This window comes from Tricharina praecox, assembly GCF_024521635.1.
Source record: "Tricharina praecox strain CBS 144465 chromosome Unknown BZA05scaffold_10, whole genome shotgun sequence".
NCBI lineage: Eukaryota > Fungi > Ascomycota > Pezizomycetes > Pezizales > Pyronemataceae > Tricharina > Tricharina praecox.
In genome coordinates, this window is record NW_026250412.1 from 870,086 (window position 1) to 892,598 (window position 22,513).

A 22,513-nucleotide genomic window follows, 5' to 3' on the forward strand; every position below is an offset into this window, starting at 1 on the left:
CTTCCCACTCCTCCCCCTCCCCCTCTGCCGCCGCATTCCCAGCCCTGTTCTGCCTTGCCAGCAGACTGGCCAGATAATGGCCCGGTACCGAAGTGGAGATTCGACAGCCATGTACCACGACCGTGTTGAAGATCCAGCGATCAATCAATCGCGCTCGAACGAGCCAGGTAGTATCGAAAAATAGCGATTCGACTCAACCGTCGACTGGGAGTCATAGGTGAAAGTATGTTTTGTGTGTTTTGTATTTTTGTGGGGACGTTACTTGCCGTAGCTCTGCGAGAAAGTTAGCCCTCTGCTGGATCACGGAAAAGGGAAAGGGAGACGGGGAACGTACGTAGTAGCCACTGTTGGGCCACATCGCCATCGGCATCGGCTTCAGGTCCGGCGTGGGAAGGCGCGGGGGACGCGGCGCCGACGGGCGGGGCGCGCTGGTCGTCGTGGTGTAGTACTGCGCGGAGGAGCTGGTGTTGGGCTGCGACATGGTGGAGGAGGTGGTGATGTACTGATGTGTTGATGTGTTGATGTGTTTGGGAGGAGGGGTGGGGTGGAAGGCACTTGGGTATTTGTCTTTCTCGGGAGTGTATGTAAAGAAAGTTCGCAATGGGGCCGGTGGGGGGCGGGCTTATATACCTACCTACACACCTGCACACCTGCACACCTACCCACCTGCACACCTACCCACCTACACACCTGCACACCTACACACCTGCACACCTACCCACCTGCACACCTACCCACCTACACGCCTGCACACCTACACACCTGCACACCTACCCACCTGCACACCTACCCACCTACCCACCTACACACCTACACACCTACACACCTACACACCTACACACCTACACACCTACCCAGCCCAACTGCACGAGATCCTCAGTTGCGGTAGGTATCCATCGGTTTTGCGCAGCAAGGCTGATGGAGGTGAGTGGAGTGGAGTGGAGTGGAGGGCATGGGATGAGATGGCATGGCATGGGATGGATGGATGGATGGGACGGAGAGCGCACATCAACTTACCTCACTTATCTCACTCACCTCACTCACCTCACTCACCTCACTCACCTCACTCACCTCACTCACCTCACTCACCTCACTCTCGACCTGTCAGCCAGTGCTCCGGGTTCGGTAGCACGCACACAGCACACAGCACGCCGCACGCACAGTACAGTAAGTGAGTACCATACCTTACCCATAAACTGCCCCCCCCCCCCTCCCCCACCCCAGCGAGCGATCCTCAGGAACACCCACCCACCCACCCACCCACCCACCACAATCTGTGCATCACTTCATATCATATCATATCATATCATATCACCAGTAATCAAATCAGCCTCAAAATTCAAATCAACCTCAAAATTCAAATCAACCTCAAAATTCAAATCAACCTCAAAATTCAAATCAACCTCAAAATTCAAATCAACCTCACAAGCGCAAGCATTCTCACGCCCGCACGCATCAGTCCAGTGCAGTCAGGTTCGGTGCTCTACCGCACATACTCTGCAACTCTGCATATGCTACATAGAGTAGAGCACTCTGCGCTAGCCGGGGTTCGCGTCGGCGTCGGGTCTGCCCCGCGCGACGTCAGTCAGGTCGGGACAGGACAGGACTGGACAGGTCGGGACAGGACAGGATTGGACAGGTCGGGACAGGACAGGACTGGACAGGTCGGGACAGGACAGGACAGGACAGGACGCAGGCGGGCCTTTGTCACACGCACAGCAGGCACACAGCAGGCACAGAAACTCTGCACTCTGCACTGCCGCCCAGACTTTGAGCCCGCGCACTTTGATGCTCACTCTGCTCACTCACTGTGGGAGCGGTGGGAGCGATGGGGTCGGTGGTGCGCGCAATGATTGGCGGCGGCGGCCTGGCTGCGGTGCCTTCTAACCAGCAATTGCTCTATCTACATACTTGGTTACCCCTTTCGCGCGGTGCATACATACAGCAGTAACTACGGCGGTGTCGAGCTCGCCGGGCGCCGCTGGTCGTCGGTTCTCTGAGTTCCTCTAGCGTGGTTCAGCCTCATCCAGCGTCTGGCACCCACTGCCTGCAGGGATCCTCTACTAACTACTAGCACCATACCATATCAACACACGGCACTTATCCAGCACGGCCACACTCGCTCAACTCACGCACGACTCATCATGATGTCGTGCCTAGTTGCCCACCTAGTTACCCACATACTCCACCTAGTTTCCTAGGGAATCTTACAGGCTGCCGCAAGAAATGACGGGATGACTGGGGCTCGGGGAGGAGCTTGGACCTGATAAGGGGCAGTGTGAGCGTGTGAGTGTGCATTACCGTCTCAGCGCCGTTCCAGCGCCGTTGCAGGGGCTGCATGGGGAGTCACTCGAGCGTTGAAACACGCGGGGGAGGGGGTGAGGCCGCGGACGTGCGTATAGTGGAGTGTGCTAGTACTGGTACATAGGGCTGTGGATCCCGCTACGACGGTTGAATCGACATGGATGGGGCGGGTAGGTATGACGAGTGTGTGTGTGAGTGTGTGTGGTGGGTGGTGGGGGAGGAGGAGGATGAGTAAGAGCGAAAGGCAGTCAGTGGAGTGGAGTGGAGGAGGGGGAAGTCGCGCTCGCTCGCTCGCTCCTTGGCCATTGGTCCTTGCCAGTCCTTGCCAGTCCTTGCCAGTCCTTGCCAGTCCTTGCCAGTCCTTACTCCTTGGTTCCTTGCTTTTGGATCTGCGTGAGATGAGAGATGGTTTCGTTCGTTTGTTAGGGGTGGAACGCCAGCGCCGGCGCTTCTATGCGCTCCTATGGACCGGGCCACACCACACACCGCAATGGAGAAGGGGTAGGTACAGAGGAGACTGTAAGAATATGCTCACGGAGTATAGATGCATGGCCTCGACCGGCCGAGTGCCCACTGCACGCACCGAGGGGTGAAACACACTTCGATACTGTAGGTAGGGCTGCGGATTCGAGGAATCCGGAAATTATCACGGGCTCTCAGTGAGATTAAACTAAATCCGTCCGTCCGTCTGCATAGCTCTAGCATAGGTGCGGAGCGGATGGGCGAATGGGAATCATCACACCTCATCACATCGCACCTCACCCCCCTACGAGGTATGGGGGTAGGCAAACTTAAAAATGCCCGTTAATACCTACCTAGCCCATGATCACGGAGTTCGGATCTAGAGTAACTAAGCCTGAGGGTGTGGGTGAGGGTGAGGCCTAGGGAGGATCCTAAAATATCTGCCGGCTTCTATCCCATCCCAATCGTTCGGAAATCACATCACCCCCCTCATGACCGACCACTGGCCAACCGAGTCCTCGGATCTACATAGCATCCTAAGGGGCCCGCCATTGCCATTAAGAATAGATTAGAAAATAAAATGTAGCCTAGGCCATCCACTGGAAATTGATGCTAGAAAGATCGTCATGGCTCACCAACGAGACTCGACGCCAGCCTCTGAATGCCCCCCCTTCCCACCCGCCCCATCCGCTCGATTAGATTTCCAGGAATACCTACCGACCTATGTAGGTACTTGTGCCCAGAAAACTCCCTCCTTGTGGTCCTCGCCGTTCTCCTTATTTTCCAGCCTGATGATTGATCGCCGTTGATATACCAGTATTAGGTACTTACCTAAAAAGTATGTATTCTCGTCTTAGCTGCGCTGTCCTGTCTCCTTGAAACTCGAATATTCGCCCAGCCTACCTATAGTACCCCAGTGCCCACTTCATGTTTGCAGAGGCGGTAATGGTGATTAGTATTTGGTAGGTAGTGGAAGGTCGTAGGTGGTGGTCCGCACTTCGGCATGATCTGTCACTCGAGCAGAGAATTTAGTCTTCGGGTGTCCTTCTTCGTGCCGGCCGGCCGGTTGGGTTGGGGGGGATTGATTGAGCCAGGCATTCGCAGAAGGTCAGCCCCCTACCCTTACGTCGCCCCTGATGTGGCTGACCTCAGCGATAATCCCACGTGCTGGAGAACCCACGCTCCAGCACACATCCCCACAGGAAGTTCAATGTTGCAGGCATTTTAAGCGCGGACGAAGCAAAAGCCAGGCACACTAGCGGCGGCCGAGTCGGGGCCCGGGGTGGAAAGTTTATCCCATTCGGATCTGGTAGACGGGCGGGTGGGTGAGGCCAGGTGGCCGGCATGCGGTACATATCACTCGTTTGTCATCCACTGCGGCTGTTGAAACTGAGAGAAGAACTTGATTTAATTGATGAGATGATTAAGAAAGATGAGTTATTAAATTGAAGAGACTGCTTTTAAAGGGAAACAACCAGCCCGTGTACTAGGTAGTAAACAAAAGGGATAAAGCCTCAGAGGTTCAGACAGAGAATCGTCCCTAAGTACATACGGTACTATAGGAAATTTGCCGGACTGGGCTACTATAGGGACATAAGTAAGAACACCCGCAAAATCTCCGCAAGATGAGCTGACCGGTTACATACTCTGGCTAAGCAAAGCCTGCACAGTAGCCCCTCGAGCTTATGTATGAACCGGTCCTCGGGAGGCAACCTAGAGCTTAACTAAGACCCGAGCACAAATGGTGAGGATAGGGGATTGATTATATGGATGGATACGGATTGATATGGGAGGATATGGGAGGATATGGATTGATATGGATTGATATGGATTGATATGGATTGATATGGGAGGATACGGATGATCAATTGCCGTCACTCGGTGGTCTCCGCCAATTCCTCTAATCTCCTGTGGGGCTGCAAGCCGAATTCACCGCCATCAAGGTTAGGAAGATGAGGATACTGGCTACCGAACGATATGACGAGTGATGTAACGTCAACGTGCTCGTATAAGTATAAGATGTAAGTATAATCATAGATAAAGTAAATACAAATTATCCAGGGCTTCCAACAAGCAAAAAATACAATAAAAACTACCACTCTCCCTGCCCAGTGCCTACCCTCGCTCGCTCCCGCTGATATACACACCTGATTAAAACCAATAACTGCCCATGGGCCAAAGTATTTACAAGAAAGTGACCACCCACCCCCCATCACTCATCACCCGCACACCCGCACACCCGCACACCCGCACACCCGCACACCAACACACTACCCCACCAAAACCTCGACACTACCCACGCCATTAACCGCCTCGATCCCGCCCGCATCACGATCTCCCCTATACCCCTCAACGACATCCCTCTCGTTCCTCTCCGTTACCACGCCCTTGCCACGGACATCCACGACGCCTAGTCTCGAAGTCGCACGCACACGGCCCTCCCAGTCGCTGGGGTACCTTACCGCGACGGCACCAGTGCGAGTTTCATGTCGTCCCCAAACACTCTTCCCGTGCAGCAGGTGTTTGAAACCGACAACGATATTGCCCGACTTCGTTTCTGTAGTGACATCTGCGTCGGCATCGCCAACGGGGACAAAGTCGACCCGGATCGTGCCCGTGTGCGTCGACAGGTCCGCCTTGAGGCCGAGGAGGATCTCGCCACTGATGCTGCCCGTAGTGCTGGAAATGTCCGCGGTGTAGTTGCGGACCGGCGCTTTGCCGGCGCCGCCGCCGATAATGCTGAGGTGGATCGAGCCGCTGTCGGCTTTGGCGGTGAGCGCGGCGGGGGAGAAGGGCGTGGCGAGCGGCCGGATCGCTGCGTTGATGTTGCCCGCTGACGTCTCGAGGCATAGGTGTCCGCCCAGGTCGTAGGTGCCGCTTATGCTCCCGAAGGAGGTGCGCGCGGTCGTGCAGTTGCTGACCTGCGCGTCCTTGGAGAGGTGGATCCCGCCGTGGGAGGTGGCCGCGAATAGAGTTTCGAGGCTGATGCCGTCGGCGAGGGAAATGGCCAGGGAGGTGGTGGATAGGGATAGCTCCTTTACTGAGCGTGGGAGAGTGATGACTATGTGTGCGGTTGCGCAGATTCTCTGCTTGGTGTACCGCTGCGCTGAGAGGATGTTCGCCTCCGTCGTTGAAGACACATCGACAAGTGAGATGAGCTCGGCCAGGTCATCGGAGAAGGCGAGTGACAGCGCAGATTCGGACGAGGAAGCAATGGTGTACGATACTGTAATATTTGCGGCGTCGGGATCCTTGGCGGTTTGGACAAGTACTGTGCCGTCCAGCATGATCCGCCGCGCCGACAACGCCTCTGCGAAACTAAAGATATCTCCCGCGGGGAGCGAGTGCGTGCCGTGCATTGCGAAGGCATCCTCGGGGGTGACGTTGCAGCCCTGCGGGAGTAGTACCTGTTGCGGGATGTTAACACAGATCTTACTTGCGCAGACCGTACGGGGAGGTTACTTCAATTTCTGCGAACGTGTGCTTCATAATACTGCGGCCATAGACCCAAAACAACAGTGGGAACAGGAGAACGAAGAGGGCAGTCGTGCGAACACAGCCGCTGCGCCTGCGCTTCCCACCATGCGCCGGCAGCGTGCGCGACGACCGTGCTCCAAAGCACCTCCATCTAGCCCTTGGCACCAGCGGCGTCTGCGCTGATATATCCTCAATTTCCGTCGGCGGGACATACGTAGATGGCGGCCTCGTATCCACACTCTCCTGCTCATGCTCATCCGCCGACTCTGGCGGCGTCCACTCGGTCGTGTACGACGGCGCATACTCACTCGTGCGTGGCGTATAGTCCATGGACGACCTCTGTCCATAACTCCGATCCGACATCGACTCCGGCGCTCGTCGTGCAGGGAACATGTACTCGTACCCCCCCGCCGCCAACGCCGCCGGCGGTGGCGGCGGCGAAGGCACCCGCTGCGAGTTCACGTACGTATATGACGACGACGACGATCGCGAGGTCTGTGATGCTGTTTCCGCATCCTCCTCCACATCCGCATCCGTCTCCGCGTAGACATGGCCATATGACGTGCCCACGTGCGGCTGCTTGGAGATGTCGTCCTCCTCGGGGGACGGGTCGACTACGTCCTGGGGGAGGCCATGCGGGCGGTAGCTGTGGCCACGGAAGCCGTCGGCGTCAGTCATAACTCTGTTTTTGTTTTGGCTAGGTAGGTGGAATGTATTCACGTCGTCGTCCTCGTCGTCAGGAATGTGAGTTTGATTTGACTTTGACTGACTGACCGACTGACTGGCTGTAAGGAGGAAAGGATGGAAAGGGAAAACTGTCCACACGACTGCTGGGCTGGGCTGGATGGAACCCGAACCGGGCGCGCTACTCTGTTATCTACTCGATGACTCCGCCCTCCCGCACCTCTGCCTAAAGTTACGAATCCAACGCGTCAGCACCACGCGGGGCGGTGCACGTCGTGTAACCAACAGTGCGGGGTGCTGTTGGGTCTCGGTTGGCTGGTTTGTGGGAGGTTATCAGGTACGTCACACACGTTGGATTCAAGCTTTGTTTGGGAACCCTGTGGAGACCCTAGCCAGACCCCAATTCGTTGCGCTGCGGCTGGATGTTTGCCCGTGTCACTGTCCAGGACTCCAAGCGACGTTTACCTCACCGCCGTGCGCAGAGATACCAACAAGCAAGGTGGCCTTTATGCATAGATCCGCGATAACACGATAGCCATGACGAATCATCAAACCAGCATTATGTACATACACTCAGGAAAAAGAACATACATGGGAAGAGCGCATCACCCACCCTCACTCGACCGCCGCTCCCTCCACCTCCGCAGCGGGACCACCCCCGACCGTAAGCCCCTCACATGCCTCGGTGAAGACCTTTCCATTCCCCTCTCCGAGCGGATCGACAACCGCCCACCAAACCCTCTCAAACCAGCCCTTAAACTCGCTCTCCTGCACCACCGCCGCCATATCCCTAGCGGTAGCCGCAGGCGGACACCCATAGGCGCCACATCCCATCGCGCCCAGCACAAGATTCCTCCTCCCATTGCCCGCCGCCATCCTCAGCACGGCCCTAACCTTCTCCAGCAACCCCTCCCTCACCACCGGATCCGCAAACTCCCCCTTCCTGACCCTCTGCCAGCGTGGCGCAGCGATGGTAACAACCCCCAGCACGAGCACCTCGTCATCCGGCAACCTCTTACACTCATTCGCGAGCGTATCGCGATGCACAACAACGCCCGGACTCCATATCCCGCCGGCAACACTATTGGCCCACGGATACCACTCCTCGCGCAGCGTGGCATACAGCGTCGACGAGTAGCACAACGCCTCCTCCTGCGTCTCGAGGAGGGTACGCTTCCAACCGCCGGCGGGCTCGAGGTCCGACGCCAGGTTGAGCACTGCCGTCTCGGAGGGTACCGCGCCGTCGCGGATCATCGCCCGTGCAGCGGAGTAGGTGTCTAGGTTGACAACGCGGGTGAGCGCCGCGGGGAGGGAAGGGCTGTCGGCCGCCGGGAGCGGCGCGAGGGTAAGGTGGAAGGAGGAATCCGCGGTGGCCCCTGCGGAGGAGAAGGTGCTGATGATGTCGGGCGTCTCCGAGAGGACGGCAGAGGCGATGGCGGCCCGCGCGGTGGGCGTTAAGATAGGCATGGGTTTGGGTTTGTTGGTGGGGGAAAGGGCGGGGAATGCGCGGGGTATTTATCTTGTGAGACGTCCTGCCAGAGGCCACCGAGGCCACCGAGGCAACGGCGTCAGCCTAGAGCTGTTGATCCGCTGTTGATGCTAGATATGTAGACCATGGTGCTAAGAGTCAACATCGTCAGACTAAAGCTGTTGCTGCCTGGTAATTAGATGGTTGGCGTTGATGAGTCTACGTCGTTAGCCAAGCTGTCGATGCTAGGCAGCTAGATAGGCGGACAGTTGATGCCGATGAGTCTTCACCTCGCCCAGGACGGGAAATTCGAGAATCGAGATGATAATACTACGGTAAGCTAGGTATCCACATCGGTACATACAGAAAACCCCCCTCAAAGCTCAAGCAACAGAAACCGAAACCCCCATCTTTTCACGCCAGAAGCTCTCCATCCCATCCATCCCATCTCACCCCATTCAATTCAATTCCATTCCATTCATGACGGCGTATCGTCCTCCTCTTTAAACAAGTATCATAATCAAAAACAACAAAAGGGCATTAATGTGGTTGGTTAAAAGTATGAGAAAAATACAAAACAAACTCTTCGATACTATAAAACTATAAACTCCCGCTTCACGCCCACCTAGATAGAAAAAAAACACATGCATGCTCATACAACAGCACAACACCCATAGATGCACCCAACAGAAAAGAAAAGAAAAAACACAGATAGAACAATATATGACAGCCTACGCAAAAAAAAAGTAAGAGAAGTAGAGAGAACAAAAGAGACAGTCTCTCATGCAGCCGCTCGAAGATTCGTCATGATCAAGCTCGCCTCGGCAGTGCCCAGCCCTTCAACCGCCAGCTGCCGCGCCTGGGATCCCTTTCGCAGCCTCTGCACGGCGCCCGCAATCTTCCATGCCTCCTCCTCGTCGCATACGAATACAAGCTTTCTGGCGTCGGTATCTCGGAGATTCACCCTCAACATGTGCTGCCTGATAGGACGGCCGCCCCCATCGGACGAGACAGCCGAGCACGTTGTGCCGCACACCCGTGCCAGACTCTCAATGATCAGATCCATATCCTCTTCCGAGCGTTGCTGCGCCTTATCCTTGTCGCCAAACATCTTGCGCATGGGGTTCTCCTTTTTGGAGTCCTTCTGGGAGCGGGGAGGAGGGGTGTATCGTGGGCAAAAGATCTCGATCAGCTTGATTGACCATGCCTTGACATCCCATTCGCGGTGAGAGTAGCTCAACCGATCGTCATCGATGAAGAGCCCTTCGGTCGATACGCGGAGAACAAGTCCGTCGGAGACACCGTTCACGCTGGAAACGAGCGAAGCAAGAGGTCGGTTCTGACTGTGCATAGTGAACATGTATACAGCCTTGATCACAATTTTATTGGGATCAGGGGTATTGTATGAAGTTGACTGCGGTCTCTGGCGCCGAGGAGGTGGTGGGGGCGGTGCGGGATCCGGCCTTTTGGGCGGGTCCGAATATCTGGAGGAGGAGACGGTGTTCCTGGGCGGGGAAGGTGGCAAGCCGGCGGAACCATCGGACATAGGTTTGCGGCTGTGTCCGTTCGAAGGCGGGGGTGTCTGGTAGGCCGAAACATCAGGTTTAGATGTCCGCCGAGAAGCGGTCGTTGGTTGCCTGGGAAGCGGATTTGACAATCTGTGCGATGGTTGGGACCGCAGCGGCGGATTGGGAGGAAGGCTAGCATGATATTCCGGAGGAGGATCGAGGGGGATTTGATGTGGAGGAGGTGGCGGTGGAATTTCCTGCGCCGCTGCAGCCGCGGCCGCTTCTGCTCTCTCCCTCTCCCTCTGCTGTTGTTGCCGACGTTTCTCTTCCTCGATTTGCTGCTGTTTCTGTTTCTCGGCTGCCCGCTCGCGTTGGCTGCGGATGCGCTCTTCGGCGGCTTTCTGTCGTTCGAGCTTCTCGCGCTTCTCTTGCTCCTCACGCAGCAGTTCGAGGCGTTCCTGTTCTTCTCGTTCCCGCTTCATGCGTTGTTCTTGTTCGGTGCTGGCTTCAATCTCCTGAAGTAGCTCCCTCCGGAACCGCTCGCTCTCCTCCTGTTCGACCCGTATCCGCTCCCTTGCCTCCCTCGCAACGCGCTCCGCAGCTTCCCTCTCTTTTCGCTCCGTTTCAGCACGCTCTCTCTTCTCTTTCTCCAGCTTCTCGCGAATGATCTTCTCGCGTCCTTTCCGAATCTTGTCGATCCTTTCGCGCTCCACCCTTGCCGCCTCTTCCTTCTTCCGCTCCTCCTCTTGCATCAGAGCGTTTGCCTCATCTTCCGCCTTCTTTCTGATAATATCCTGTTTTTCGGTTTCCTGCTTCCTAAGCATCTCCTCACGCTCCTTTATCTTACGCTCTTTATCCAGCTGCCGCTGCTTCGCTAGCCGTTGCTTTTCCGCCTTGACCCGCTCAGCGACCTCCCTCGTCTTCCGCTCCCTCTCCTGCTTCTCACGTAGCGCCTCATTTTGCTTCCGCTCCTCCGCCTCGACCTTCTCCCTCTCGATGCGCTCCCTCTCCTCTTTCTCGCGCTTCAGCCTATCCGCCGCCTCACGCTCAATTCGCTCCTTCTCCCTAAGATCCTTGGCAGCTCGCACCGCCTTGACTCTTTCAACCCGCTCCTTCTCTTCCCGTGCCTCCCGCTCCCGCCTCTCCCGCTCGGCTCGTAACCGTTCCCTCGCCCTTTGCTCGCGAGCCGCCCTCTCCGCTTTCGCTTGTGCCGGATCTCGTTCCCGCTTGGTTTCGCTGGACTCCGAACGCGGAGGAGGAGGACTCGTAGGTGGAGGAGGAGGCGGAGCGGGTCTAATAGTCGGAGTCGTAGCTGTACTCGGGCTCTGACTTGGAACTGTACTCGTGTCCGTTGCCGTCGTCGTGGTCGTCGTACTCGTGCTCGGATTCTGAGTCTTCGTAACGTCTTGTTTAGTATCTTCCTTGACAAAACTATATGCAAACTTTGGACGCTCAAAAACAAAAGGCACGTCTGAATCGTTAGTATCCAGAGAGATGACGCCGCCGCCGCCATCAGGTGGCGGTGACGGTAGCGGAGCGGGTCGGAGCGGGGGAGGCGTCGGGACTGGTTCCACGGGTTTGGGAGTGGGCTTTGGTGGTTCTGCTGGAGCAGGAAACGGAGTAGTCCTGAACATCGGCGAAGGTGCCGATGCAGGTTTGACGGGAGCGACAGGCCTTTGCACGGGCACAGGCGCCGACACAGGCGCCGATACAGGTGCAGGTGCAGGCCTGACCCTTGCGGGAAGAGATTGCGGAACTTTCGGCGTTGAAGTTCTTTGATCGCCAGAAGACTGTAGTGCGGAGATGGGTGTTTGTGACGATGACACGAGTTGCGGTATTGAAACTCTAAGGTTTGCGGAGGGAATGTTCTTGGCAGACGGAACTGCCGGTTTTGGGAACGATGCGGGCACAAATTCGGGTATTGGCTTCACCTTTATAGATGCATGCACCGACTGCGGCTGCGGCTGCGAGTGTGGTGGTGGCGGAGCGCGCTTTGGCCTCGATGCGGACGGAGGCGGGGGTGACGGTGACCGCGGAGGTAGTTGCGGTGAAGGCGGCTGATACGGCGGCGGAGGTGCCGATTCCTTCGGCACGGATGGCGACTTGACCGGCTTATTCCACGTTGGTGTGTCCCAAGACGGGGAGTCCCACGACGTCCGCTTCAATTCTGCCTCCTTCGCTCTCTGCCGCTGCTCGCGTTGCTCGCGTTCGCGGTGCTCCCGCTGCTCGTCCTGCCGCTCGCGCTCCTTCCGCTCGTGCGCGCACTGCTGATCTTCGTGGCACTCGCGTTCCTGCCTCTCGCGGCGCTCCCGACGCTCCCGACGCTCCCGACGCTCCCGACGCTCCTCCCTGTCCTGTTTCTCGTCTGGTTTTGATTGCGACCACGAAGACTGGTTTGCACTCGCACTGGAATTCTGACGCTTATGCGAAGACTCACCCCCCTGACGTCTGCTTCCCGAGCCTCTCTCTCTCGAGCTTCCCCAATAATCTCCCTTGTACTCTCTCGTGCGAGGAGCAGGTCGCGCATCCAAGTAGCCCTTCAGGAACCAACCGGCAACGCCGACCAGCACCGCAAACAACAGCGTGCCATACAGTGTCTGGAGCCCCGTCATGATGAACGGACCCAGCACCTTCAACAGCAGTACCGTGACTAGTGTGGCTACAACACCCACCGCAAACGACATGTAGTGTAACCGCAGCGACGGAAGGTAGATGATACCTCCGCCTACTTGATCTTGCGGGATAACAAATATATCGTATTGCGGGGACACTGCGCGCGACGTGCTTGGCTTTGCGCTGTGGGGCGGTGGTGGCGGTGGAACGTGGTCTCGCGAGCTGTGTGATGGTTGTCGCGGTGCAGACATAGGACGTGGCGATGTTTCCGTGAATTTGGTGGAAGAATAGATGCGCTTGAATGATCGGTAGAGGGGATTGAGGAGAGAGAATGGGAGGGAGGAAGAGGAAGGAGGAGAAAGTAAATCGGGCGGGTAGTGAGGGTGGGTATGGGGGATTTGGGGGGGAAGTCCGTCGTTGTCGTGTCTCGTTGTCGCTATGCTATCCTAGTCGTCCGTGTCCCACCGTACTATTGCCGTCCCCTGGGGCAGAGCAGAAACCAAAACAAAAAAATTCTTATGTAGAACCAAAAGAAGCAGCTCGATCACGTCTCTAAAAACCGGCTTCTAGAAGTCCCAAACAGAAACTAAACTGCCTGCCTCTTTGTCTCCAAACCGAGAGAATGAGAAAGAGTGCGTGAAGGGTGGCTATCGTTACTCGTCCACGTCCTTATCCCCGTCGCCGTCCGCGTCCGTACCGCCGAACTCAACGACTGCCGATGTTGACGTTGATGCTGATGCCGCTGCTGCGACCGTTGCTACCGTCGGAGCTTCTCGACTTTCGCCTTCCCTTTGCACCCACCAAACTCTGTCCCCGCAGACGCCGTACCCGCCCCCCCAGATCTGCGTCCTCCCACCTGCAATCGCTGCTGCTGCTGCTGCTGCCGTAGCTTCCCTCTTGGTCGATGCGTGTCCACCTGATCTCGTGATGTCGTCTTGCCGTCGCATGAAATGTGCAAGATCGAATTTTGGATTTTTCGGGAAGACCGATTCGCGTCACTGCTTCTCGGTTCTGCTTCTTCTCACGCACACCGCTGCTGGGTGGCCCGGCCCGTAGACGTGGGAACGCACAGCCCGTTCGCTTCGGTCTTTGTCTCGTCTCGTTTCGTTTCGTCTCTTTTTTTTCTTCTTGGAATCGTGACGATATTGATCTTAAATATTGATGGGCGTGAGGTGCAGCAGCGGCAGCGGCAGTAGTCAACCGAGAAACAGTCTTGTATCCCCCACCGTCAACGTTTCCGGACGATACACCGCGGGTGATTATGAGTGACCGGTTGAGTGAGATGAGACGTAGGGCGAATATTCCGCAGGGTGGATGACGATGAAGTGCGGAAGCGAGAGGCGCGAATGTTTCCCTCTCGAAGAAAATGCGCAGGGCGAGGAGAGATTCCGTAAAGTTCTGTTCCGTCTACTTAGGCAGAGAGGGGGTAGAGAGAGAGGTTCCGGAGTGTCGTATCCGACGGGGTGGGGGGGGGGGGGGAGGAGAGGGCAGGTAGCAGGTAGCAGGCCAGTCGATAGAGCACAACAAGCCTTCGGCAGCGCATTACAACCACCACCAGTGACCACCGTGATGCAGCCACAACCACCAACCAAAATCACCAGGTAGGAAACAACCGAACCGGGGCGGCTTCACTCTAAAAGTGAGTAGCAGGCTGGGCAGCGACGAGAAGCGGGCACTTCCAAGATCCGGAGAGAGAGATCCAGCGGAGCGGAACAGTGCAGACAGCCCCGACGGAGGAGCGCAGAGAGATGCCCGCCCAGCAGGAAGGACAGCGCGAGGGGAGTGTATCAGTGCTGTCACCACCACCACCGCCTGAGCATTCCCGTCGACGTGTTATGACGGGAGTAGGGTAGAGTACCGCGTTTGAACGAAGATGATGACGTGCGGAGGTGTTTATGAGATGATTATAGAAGAACTGGTGAGACTGACCTTGACATGAAGCTGATGAACGGGAGCAGCACCACCACGTCTTGTTTGCGCTCTCGAAAGCAACGACTGAAGCATGTTTGGTTTTGTTGTTGCTGCTGCGATATGGAAAGTTGCTCAAGTCGGATATGGGATTTCTTTCTCTCTCTTTGCTCTGCTCTGGCCGTTCCAACACACCCTCTAACCAGAACCAAAAAAAATCCGAAAAATTAAAGAAGGGCAAAAAAAAGAAATGTCTCCATTTCCCATCCATTTTATTGCACCACCCCCGTCATCTTTCCCGCCAGCCCGGCCCATGAAATCCCGCCAGCCCCCTCCCTCCCTCCCCGCAGCAAAAAACTGACAGGCCAGGAATTTCCTTAAACCTCTCGTCAGACGGCAGACGGAGGGGAGGGGAGCGGACTGGAGGGATGCGATGCGATGCGCACTACGCCCTCCTCAGTCCTCACCTCTCCTCCTCCTCCTCCTCCTCCATCCACCTAACCAACCCACCGAAAACTTGCATCAGTAGCATCAGTAGCATCATAGTTAGCACCACGCCCCCTCCCTCCCTCCCCTCGCTCCCCCGCTCACCCATTCATAACCCATACATATCCCGGAGACGGAGGAACCGTTGGATTGGATACGAAAGCTCTCTTAGAGACTTGTCTACGCGCGTGGTCACGTCACTTCTCGACCACTCGCACAAGCCAAGCAGCACAAGCAAAGCAAGTCGGCGCCCACCATGCCCACTACGGTCCATTTCGCCCCCAGTGCGCACGTCCCTCCCGCCCCCAAGCCCTTCGTTTCAGCTTTTTTTTTGAGGAGCTTGTTTTTTTTTTTGAGCGCGCTTTCTGGCTGTGCGATGCGATGCATACGATACGGCGCGGCGGTCTGGTCTGTTGAGTGGAGTGCGTGGTGGGTGGTGGGCGGTCGGTCGGGTCTGTTGAGTGAGTCGGCGGTTGAGTGCGTGGGCGGTTGTTCTGTTCCCCGTCTCCCCGTTGGTTGGTTCACTCTGGAGGGGGAAACGATCGGTGATGATGGGCATCATCATTCGCTCGATGCCCGCGGCCGGACATCTTATCATCATACTCTACATATCATCCTCGGTTTCGTTTCCACATTCCGTATGCATCTACCTACTCTATGCACATATGCACATCCCATGAAACGGGACTGGGACTGGGACTGGGACCGGGAAAACGACGCAAACACCTACTTGGTGGATGGACAGAAAACACTCAGCTTCCTTCCACCCTTCCACCCTTCCTTCCTTCCGTCCCACCCTTCGCACTTCCTGCCCTCCGCAGCTCGTATACATACCGTTCGGCTCCTGGAGAGCTTGCTATGACTGACACTTCCTGCCCTGCCTGCCTGCCCGCCTGACAGTCCTCAACTAAAGTACCCAACTGCCGCCGACCAGGGCCCCGCGTAAAATTATGCAATTAGTCTGTGAACATACATAGAGTACGAAGCGTCGCAGCCCCAGTCTTCCGGCCACTATATTTCGGCTGGTAAGAACACGGTTGATATAAGGTACTTTACGTGGAGAGTGGGCGGATGTGAAAGGGGATACGACGGATAGGTAGATACATATCTGTCTTCCTTCCATACCGCTTCCATACATACCGTAATCCACTCTATCGAGATTCGAAGGACGACGACGAACGAGGAGAGGAGAGGAGTGGGAAGGTACAGTCGAAGCTTGAAGGGCACTTCTCCCTCCCTCTGAGCTAGAGTAGAGGACCGGTAAATTTCCCTCGCCTCCTCCTCCTCCTCCCTGCAGAAAAACGGGAGATACACATGTCGAAGTTGCAGAGTGAAAGCTCAAAGTGTCGCTCTTCAAGGGGTTTGTTTGGATGTTTGGATATTTGGATGTTTGTATGGATGACGACGGCTGTGGCGGGTACCGTACTCTACTCTATGCATACGAAACATGTGAAAGAAAATCATCCATTGGCCAGCTGGTTATCTTATAACTTATCCATCAACCTGTCTACTATCTCTACTCTAGAAGTGCAACAACGGGTGTCAACCTCTCTTCTGGAGTGCAGTGGAGTGGACGGGAGTGTACAGGAGGGGAGGGGGGGTGCGGCCCGCCGTGAAACCCTCACAGCATCAGCAGCAGCATGAGCATCAGCCTCCGGAGGAGGGATGGGGGCGCCCGCCGCTCACGATCGCAGTCATAGACTCATACAAAGATAGGTAGTCGCCCTCGCTCTCGTTTCGACGAGGAGGAGGATGGGCAGGAGGAGACGTGGTGGTCGCGCAGCGCAGCGCGTCGTCGGCTGGCTGGTAAGAAAAGAGGTGGCTGGTATCATATGTAGAGTAGAGCGGTACCGGTAGTCTACCGACCTACCGTGTCTACCGTGTCATATGATTCATCATCACCCAGCGAGCCGGCCAGCCAGCCAGCCAGCTCTCCAGAGTCCAGAGTCCAGAGACCAGAGATGTGTATACCCAATTGCGCCCCTGGACTCCCAGACTCCTAGACTCCTACATAGACGATTACTCTACTCTAGGGTAGAGTATGGCCGCGTCTCCGCCCCCCCTCCGCCCCCCTCCCCCGCCTCCTGTTTTCCTCACCCACTCCCTCCCCCTTCGCCCACTCCCACTCCCACTCCCTCCCCCTCTCCACCTCCGCTGCCTGAGTGAGTCGCAGCGGCGTCGCAATGGAGCTGTAACCATGACACCAGAAACCCAAAAAAAGGGAAACAAGGCGGGCGTGCATCCCGCTAATGCGGCCGAGCCCACGCACGCACGAACGCACGCGTATACGGGCGCGACACCGCCGCCGGGCGCCGGGGTAAATATTTTTGGACGAGGGGGAGGATTGAATTTATTCCGATGCACGACGCTGCACTGCGATGTGATGGGATTGGATGCGGCGGGATGGGGGAGAGGAGGGGATACGTAATGTAGGGCTCGGGGAGGGGAGTCGGGCGGCAAGGTGGTCGGGGAGTCGGGTGGTAAGCTGGTGCTCATGGGTGGTGCTCATGGGATGTCACTCGCTCGGGATGTCACTCGGATTCGGACTTGGACTCGGGGCTTGGGGGTCCGGAGCTTGCTGGCCGGAGGTGCTCTCGGCCGTGTTAGTATAGATACCGTAGTGACTACAGTAGCGACACGCGAGTCCGATAACTATCATACCTCCGTGGCCTTTCTGATGGTTTTGCCTGGGTTGCAGCTGGCACTCGAGCTTCGAACTTCGAGCTTCGAGTGTCGCATCTCGAACTATAACAGTGCCCCCGTTACCCTATCCCTGACCTGATCCGCGAAGGAGGGGGGGATGTTTTTCCTTCTCGCCGTATCATATCGTCTGCTACGCCAGTACTTCGTTCGCGGCCTTACGATTCGTCCGTCCTCCAGCCGTTCTCCAGCCGTTTCTTCATCCCCCCGTGCCCCATGGCGAATCGAACTTCGCAGGCCGGATATCGCCGGATGAGACGGTAGCTCCCGGCCACTGTGGGAAGGACACATGGCGTGAATTCCGACGTTTCCGGCGTGCCGTGTCCGCACTTGTTCTGCTTATTACTGGCTCGTCAACTCTCCATATGTATTGTAGATATGAGGTAGATATGAAACGTGAGTAAATCGTGAATCGTCCACATGCCAAAGTCAATTGTGCTCCTCAGCTCCTCAGCTCATGCAACGACTGGCACCGAGTCTCTACCTATGATATCTATCCGGCTCTGTGGATTGGATTTGAGTGGAGTGCTATACATAGCATAGATAGGTAGATCTAGATGTGTAGGCCCAGAGCCCACCACACGATTGTCGTTCTCCAATGACGCCCGCCATGACGCCCGCCAACGATAGGTAGGTATGTAGGCAATCGGCGAGCTCGAGCTGGAGCTCGAGACATGTGCGGACGGAACGGGGGAAATATCAAGAATCAGGTCGAGTGCAGTGTGCCCTACCCATGAAAGTGGGTGATAACGACGTTTCTCCCCGCTCCGCTTGGAGAAGTCGAGGTTGAATATCTGCTGGAAAGGGGCCGTTTCTACCTTCATGCTCTGACAAGGTCTTGTGGTTGGATTCAGAGCTCCTGTGAGAAGGGCAGGCTACTAGATAGTAGGTAAGGGCCGCCAGAGTCCAGACTCCAGACTGCCTCCTGGTCTTGCTGGTCTCGGGCTTGAGACAACATTCTCTGGAGCGCCAGTGCTAGCTTGATCTTTTCCTACTCTGAATTCCAACGTTTCAAACATTGCTCCGAGTGTCTCGAATTCTCTACTTAGTGGGGATAAACCGGAGGAGCTGTCTCGCGACAAAAGTAGTCGTTTCTTGCGTTCTTCGTCGGAATCTAAGCCCAGAAACATACCAGAGTGTACTCGACGTTCCGGCGGCGAAGGAAAGTGCACCACGTACGTAGAGAGCGCTCGTCATGCTTCGCCCTCAGAACATCAGCCAGCGACGAGTGATCCGCGATGCACACGCTGAGCGGCGAACCCTGCGCGTCCGCCTACCACACGCAGCCTAGTCCGCAAGGACGCCGAGCCATGCTCCAGGCCCATGGCCGGTCCGGACCGAAACAACACCGACCGAGCTCGCATATAGTTGTACGAGTATAGCAGTATCAGATCCTCCACGATGCTATCAGATCCTCCGCCTGCGCCCGCCGACGACGACGAAGTCCGCCGCGCCATTGCCGCGTTCGTCGAGCAGCGCAGCTGGAACTTATACTACGGGTGTGCATATCCTCCCGGCTCCCGAGAGAGGTGGTGACAGTTAACGAAGCACCCCCCGCAGTATCCTCCTCAACGTCCTGTTCCTGCTGGTCGTTGTTATCCGACATATCACAAAACACCTGCATCTGCTTATCCCGCGGGTATCACTCTACAATCCCACGCACCACGCACGGGCGTTCACCCCACTCCCACGGGCAGCATGGAGCGCCTTCACCTTACCGACCGCACCGCAAGCGCTCGCGATGGTGCTGACCACTATGATAACCGCCGTGGTCAGCTGCACATCCTACTCGCAGGACATCTACGTGCCCAACCCGCTTTTCACGACCACAACGTCGCAGTACCTGCGCTACAGCGCGAACCGCACCGGCGTGCTCTCCTTCGCGCTGCTGCCGGCACTGGTCCTCTCCGCCGCCCGCAAGAACATCCTCGCCCACGCTACCGGCTGGAGCCTCGACTCGTGGAACGTCTTCCATAGGTTCCTGGGAAGGCTGGCTGCCGTGCTGACCGCGGTCCATACCGTGCTGTTCTGTGCGTACATTGTGGAGCGCGGGGAGCGCTTCGCGCCTCAGTGGAGGCTGCAGTATTGGTGGGGTGGCGTGGCCGCCGGTGTCGGCATGCTGTGGCTCGCTGGCCCGCCGAGTGTGAGGTGGGCAAGGAGGCGCAGCTATGAGGTTTTCCTCTGGGGACATGTGCTGGCCACGCTGGTGGTGGTGTATACGTGTGCGGTGCATGTGTTCTGGGTGCTGAGTGTGGAGTGGCTGTGGGCTGCCGCGGGGTTGTGGCTGCTGGACCGGGGGCTACGGCTGTGGCTGGGTGTTGGTGGGGGCGAGTGCGAGGGGATAGCGCAGACGCGGGGGGATGTGGTACGGCTCCAGGTCACGGTGCCGGCGAAGTCCGTGGGCGATGCGAGGCCGGGACTGTTTTTCCACCTGCGATTTCCAGGGCTGCGCTGGGGCGAGAGCCACCCCTTCTCTGTCGCGCACGTGAAGCGGCTGGGCGACTCTGTCACCTCCGTCGCATCATCGGAGGCAACATCGCTCCTTCCAACGTCTGGCGGAAAACACAATGGGAGGTTGCAGCTCACATTCATCATCCGCCCCTACTCGGGCATGACGAAGGCACTGCACGCCTACGCCGCCACTCCGTCCACCGGGTCCGCACTGAGTGTGGGCGTTGAGGGCCCGTACTACCACCACATCCCGCTGCCACCACGCACGCTCTTCCTTGCCGCCGGCGTCGGGATCGCGCTGGTGCTGCCGTATCTCCGCGCGGAGCCGCAGGAGGCACACTGGGTGCTGGGGAGATCGGAGGATCTGTGGGCGCTGCAGAGCGTGCTGGAGGAGACTCCCAATCGCGGGCTCGAGGGCTTGAGGGTTTGGTTAACGTTTAGGGGACGGCCAGAGATGCAGATTCTGCGAGAATTGGCCAGGGTTGGTGCCAGAGTCGTGTGGGAAAGGCTGCCGATTCGCGATGCGGTTGAGGCGTGGGTCGGAGTCGGTGCGAGCGGTGAGGGGAAGACGAGGTTGGCCGTCATGGCGTGTGGGCCGGAGAGGTTCTTGGATGCGTGTAGGAGTACGGTTGGGGCGTTTGAAGGGGTGGAGTATTGGGAGGAGGTTTCGACGAAGTAAGACGTTGTGTGAAGATCTGGGTGTAGATATAGACTGCGTACATACTTTAGCCGTCGTGTAGTTGAAAGAAAGTTACGGTTTTGATGGGCGGAGTATCCGAACTGTGGATGACCGAGCACACGAAAGAAGGTTAGAACCGCCTGCGGTACATAGAGAGATGTGCCAGCCAACTGAGGGACCCAGCATGCCGCCTCATGACACTACCAACTTCCGAAAGGGCCGATCGTTTGAATTATCCCAACGAGGCTGGAAGCCCTGCACATGCTAAGCCTGGCCGGGTGTTCTGACTTGGGGATGACCATGGGCGTGACCATAGGTAGGTACCTCAGCCTTGGCCAGCATTCCGCGGAAAGCTGGCACATCGTGGCCGTACATAAGCAGCCTTTGTGGCTTCTCAGCATCAATATTGTCTCTGACTTCTCACCACGGTGAATGGGTGGGTGCGCCCATACAAGCGCGGCTTTTCGCTGCCTCCGTCCAGTGGTGGAAGCCGATCTGGCGATATCCCGCCCACTCGCAACCGCTCACTACCTGCACCTGCACCCGCCCCGGCTGCTGGGTGTATGTACAGATCATCCTCAAGGCGCTTGCACTGCAATGCGCGGCTTGGGCCGCGGGAGATTAGAGGAATGTGTGGGGGATAACGAGTGACGATGTATGATTATCCGCTAGACACCTACCGGGTCCCCGGATGTAGATATGCCTCGTCCGTTCCCTGCGATTACCGATGCTCGTCTGGCTTGCTACATAGCCGTCTTCCTGGGTTGGAGGAGATCGGCTGTCACGATGCGTTTGACTGTTATGAACTTTTGTCGACTTGTCGTGATGAATAAGTACTATATCAGCCGGGGGGTATTCGTTCACAGGTGGGCAGCAACTTGTCACATACTCTATAGTAGCTGGGTGTGCCATTCAACTTGGGCTGTTGGCGGTGGTGGCTCTGAATGGAAGAGAGAGAGAGATATCTTCCTGTTTTATTTCGCATGCAGCCTATCTAGACTATGGCAAACCAACGAACTCCTTTTCCTGCCCGCCCTGGCCAGTCGAGGTGAAAGCCCCGGTGCCGGCCAGTCCGATGCGGCGCCCCACTTCCCCTGCCCATCCGCCTCGGGCCGACACAAGCAAAAAGTCTCTGAATGGAGGAGAGAGAGACCTTCCTGTTTTATTTCGCATACAGAACTCTCTGAATGGAGGAGGAGGCGGGACGGCGGATTTGAGCGGCCGAATGGAGTGATCTGCTGTGAGGCTGGCATCTTGGGTTTACTTGGCAGATGGAACGATCAGGGACACGGGGGAGACAGCACAGTGCTGGAGCGACGTTTGTATCGTGGTAACTATTGTATAACGTATAGTTTTAACCCGGCGTGTACCAGTGCCACGGACCTGCAAAAAAACTAGGAGCGAGTAATCTAGCAGTGGGCTAGACCAGCTGTAGACCGAGTGATCTGATGTCTAGGTTGAAACACATACACACGCACCTCCCTGTGATGGAAGGGGTGCATACGCCGTACATACGCAGTACGCCGTACGTACACCGTAGTTACGGCATACGGGGCGTTGGGTTGTGCTGGGCTGCGTTGCGTTGAGCATCTTGTCCAGACTCCGTCGACTTCCAATGGAGTTCCGTCATTGATTTCCGTCACTGATTTTCGTCTTTGTTTTTGGCCGAGGCAAGGCAAGGCGAGACGAGGCGAGGATACCAGGCTCCAGGCTCCAGGCTCGCCATGACGTGTCTACTCGAGTAAAGTCCCTGCTTTATCTCGATGCCAGCAG

At 56.9% G+C, this 22,513-nt stretch overlaps 6 protein-coding genes across 6 annotated transcripts; 2 read left to right on the forward strand and 4 right to left on the reverse strand.

The window, feature by feature from the left end:
* The first annotated feature begins 9 nt into the window (after nucleotides 1-9).
* On the forward strand, nucleotides 10-577 carry BZA05DRAFT_396436 (uncharacterized protein). The gene is made up of 2 exons (XM_051483528.1): nucleotides 10-273; nucleotides 335-577. The coding sequence occupies exons 1-2, from the start codon at nucleotides 226-228 to the stop codon at nucleotides 512-514; spliced, it is 228 nt and encodes a 75-aa protein (XP_051340131.1). The 5' UTR covers nucleotides 10-225; the 3' UTR covers nucleotides 515-577.
* A 4,190-nt stretch (nucleotides 578-4,767) lies between these two features.
* BZA05DRAFT_396439 (uncharacterized protein) lies at nucleotides 4,768-7,103 on the reverse strand. The gene is made up of 3 exons (XM_051483529.1): nucleotides 6,964-7,103; nucleotides 6,229-6,889; nucleotides 4,768-6,173 (listed from the first exon to the last, which is right to left on the reverse strand). Exons 2-3 carry the CDS (start codon nucleotides 6,634-6,636, stop codon nucleotides 5,037-5,039), a joined length of 1,545 nt encoding a protein of 514 aa, XP_051340132.1. The 5' UTR covers nucleotides 6,637-6,889; nucleotides 6,964-7,103; the 3' UTR covers nucleotides 4,768-5,036.
* Nucleotides 7,104-7,502: 399 nt separating this feature from the next.
* On the reverse strand, nucleotides 7,503-8,712 carry BZA05DRAFT_32347 (uncharacterized protein). Its single transcript, XM_051480460.1, has one exon. It carries the CDS (start codon nucleotides 8,392-8,394, stop codon nucleotides 7,543-7,545), a length of 852 nt encoding a protein of 283 aa, XP_051340133.1. The 5' UTR covers nucleotides 8,395-8,712; the 3' UTR covers nucleotides 7,503-7,542.
* A 464-nt stretch (nucleotides 8,713-9,176) lies between these two features.
* On the reverse strand, nucleotides 9,177-11,537 carry BZA05DRAFT_336888 (uncharacterized protein; the record flags this gene model as incomplete). Its single annotated transcript, XM_051480832.1, has 2 exons — nucleotides 9,177-10,648; nucleotides 10,736-11,537. The coding sequence occupies 2 exons, from the start codon at nucleotides 11,535-11,537 to the stop codon at nucleotides 9,177-9,179; spliced, it is 2,274 nt and encodes a 757-aa protein (XP_051340134.1).
* A 1,457-nt stretch (nucleotides 11,538-12,994) lies between these two features.
* Nucleotides 12,995-14,716, reverse strand: BZA05DRAFT_32399 (uncharacterized protein). The gene is made up of 2 exons (XM_051480463.1): nucleotides 14,446-14,716; nucleotides 12,995-13,914 (listed from the first exon to the last, which is right to left on the reverse strand). The coding sequence occupies exons 1-2, from the start codon at nucleotides 14,518-14,520 to the stop codon at nucleotides 13,222-13,224; spliced, it is 768 nt and encodes a 255-aa protein (XP_051340135.1). The 5' UTR covers nucleotides 14,521-14,716; the 3' UTR covers nucleotides 12,995-13,221.
* Nucleotides 14,717-18,980: 4,264 nt separating this feature from the next.
* BZA05DRAFT_32451 (ferric reductase like transmembrane component-domain-containing protein) lies at nucleotides 18,981-20,847 on the forward strand. Its single transcript, XM_051480466.1, has one exon. It carries the CDS (start codon nucleotides 19,352-19,354, stop codon nucleotides 20,738-20,740), a length of 1,389 nt encoding a protein of 462 aa, XP_051340136.1. The 5' UTR covers nucleotides 18,981-19,351; the 3' UTR covers nucleotides 20,741-20,847.
* Nucleotides 20,848-22,513: the final 1,666 nt, after the last annotated feature.

What these genes read in the sequence shown, in the direction of transcription:
- BZA05DRAFT_32399 (XM_051480463.1), bottom strand. Translation starts at nt 14,520, where the DNA reads ATGCTTCAGTCGTTGCTTTCGAGAGCGCAAACAAGACGTGGTGGTGCT. An exon ending in TTCATCAGCTTCATGTCAAG is followed by an intron (nt 13,915 to 14,445) that starts GTCAGTCTCACC and finishes TAGACGGAACAG; the next exon opens with AACTTTACGGAATCTCTCCT.
- BZA05DRAFT_32347 (XM_051480460.1), bottom strand. Translation starts at nt 8,394, where the DNA reads ATGCCTATCTTAACGCCCACCGCGCGGGCCGCCATCGCCTCTGCCGTC.
- BZA05DRAFT_32451 (XM_051480466.1), top strand. Translation starts at nt 19,352, where the DNA reads ATGGTGCTGACCACTATGATAACCGCCGTGGTCAGCTGCACATCCTAC.
- BZA05DRAFT_396436 (XM_051483528.1), top strand. Translation starts at nt 226, where the DNA reads ATGTTTTGTGTGTTTTGTATTTTTGTGGGGACGTTACTTGCCGTAGCT. An exon ending in GGACGTTACTTGCCGTAGCT is followed by an intron (nt 274 to 334) that starts CTGCGAGAAAGT and finishes CGGGGAACGTAC; the next exon opens with GTAGTAGCCACTGTTGGGCC.
- BZA05DRAFT_396439 (XM_051483529.1), bottom strand. Translation starts at nt 6,636, where the DNA reads ATGTTCCCTGCACGACGAGCGCCGGAGTCGATGTCGGATCGGAGTTAT. An exon ending in ACACGTTCGCAGAAATTGAA is followed by an intron (nt 6,174 to 6,228) that starts GTAACCTCCCCG and finishes ATCCCGCAACAG; the next exon opens with GTACTACTCCCGCAGGGCTG.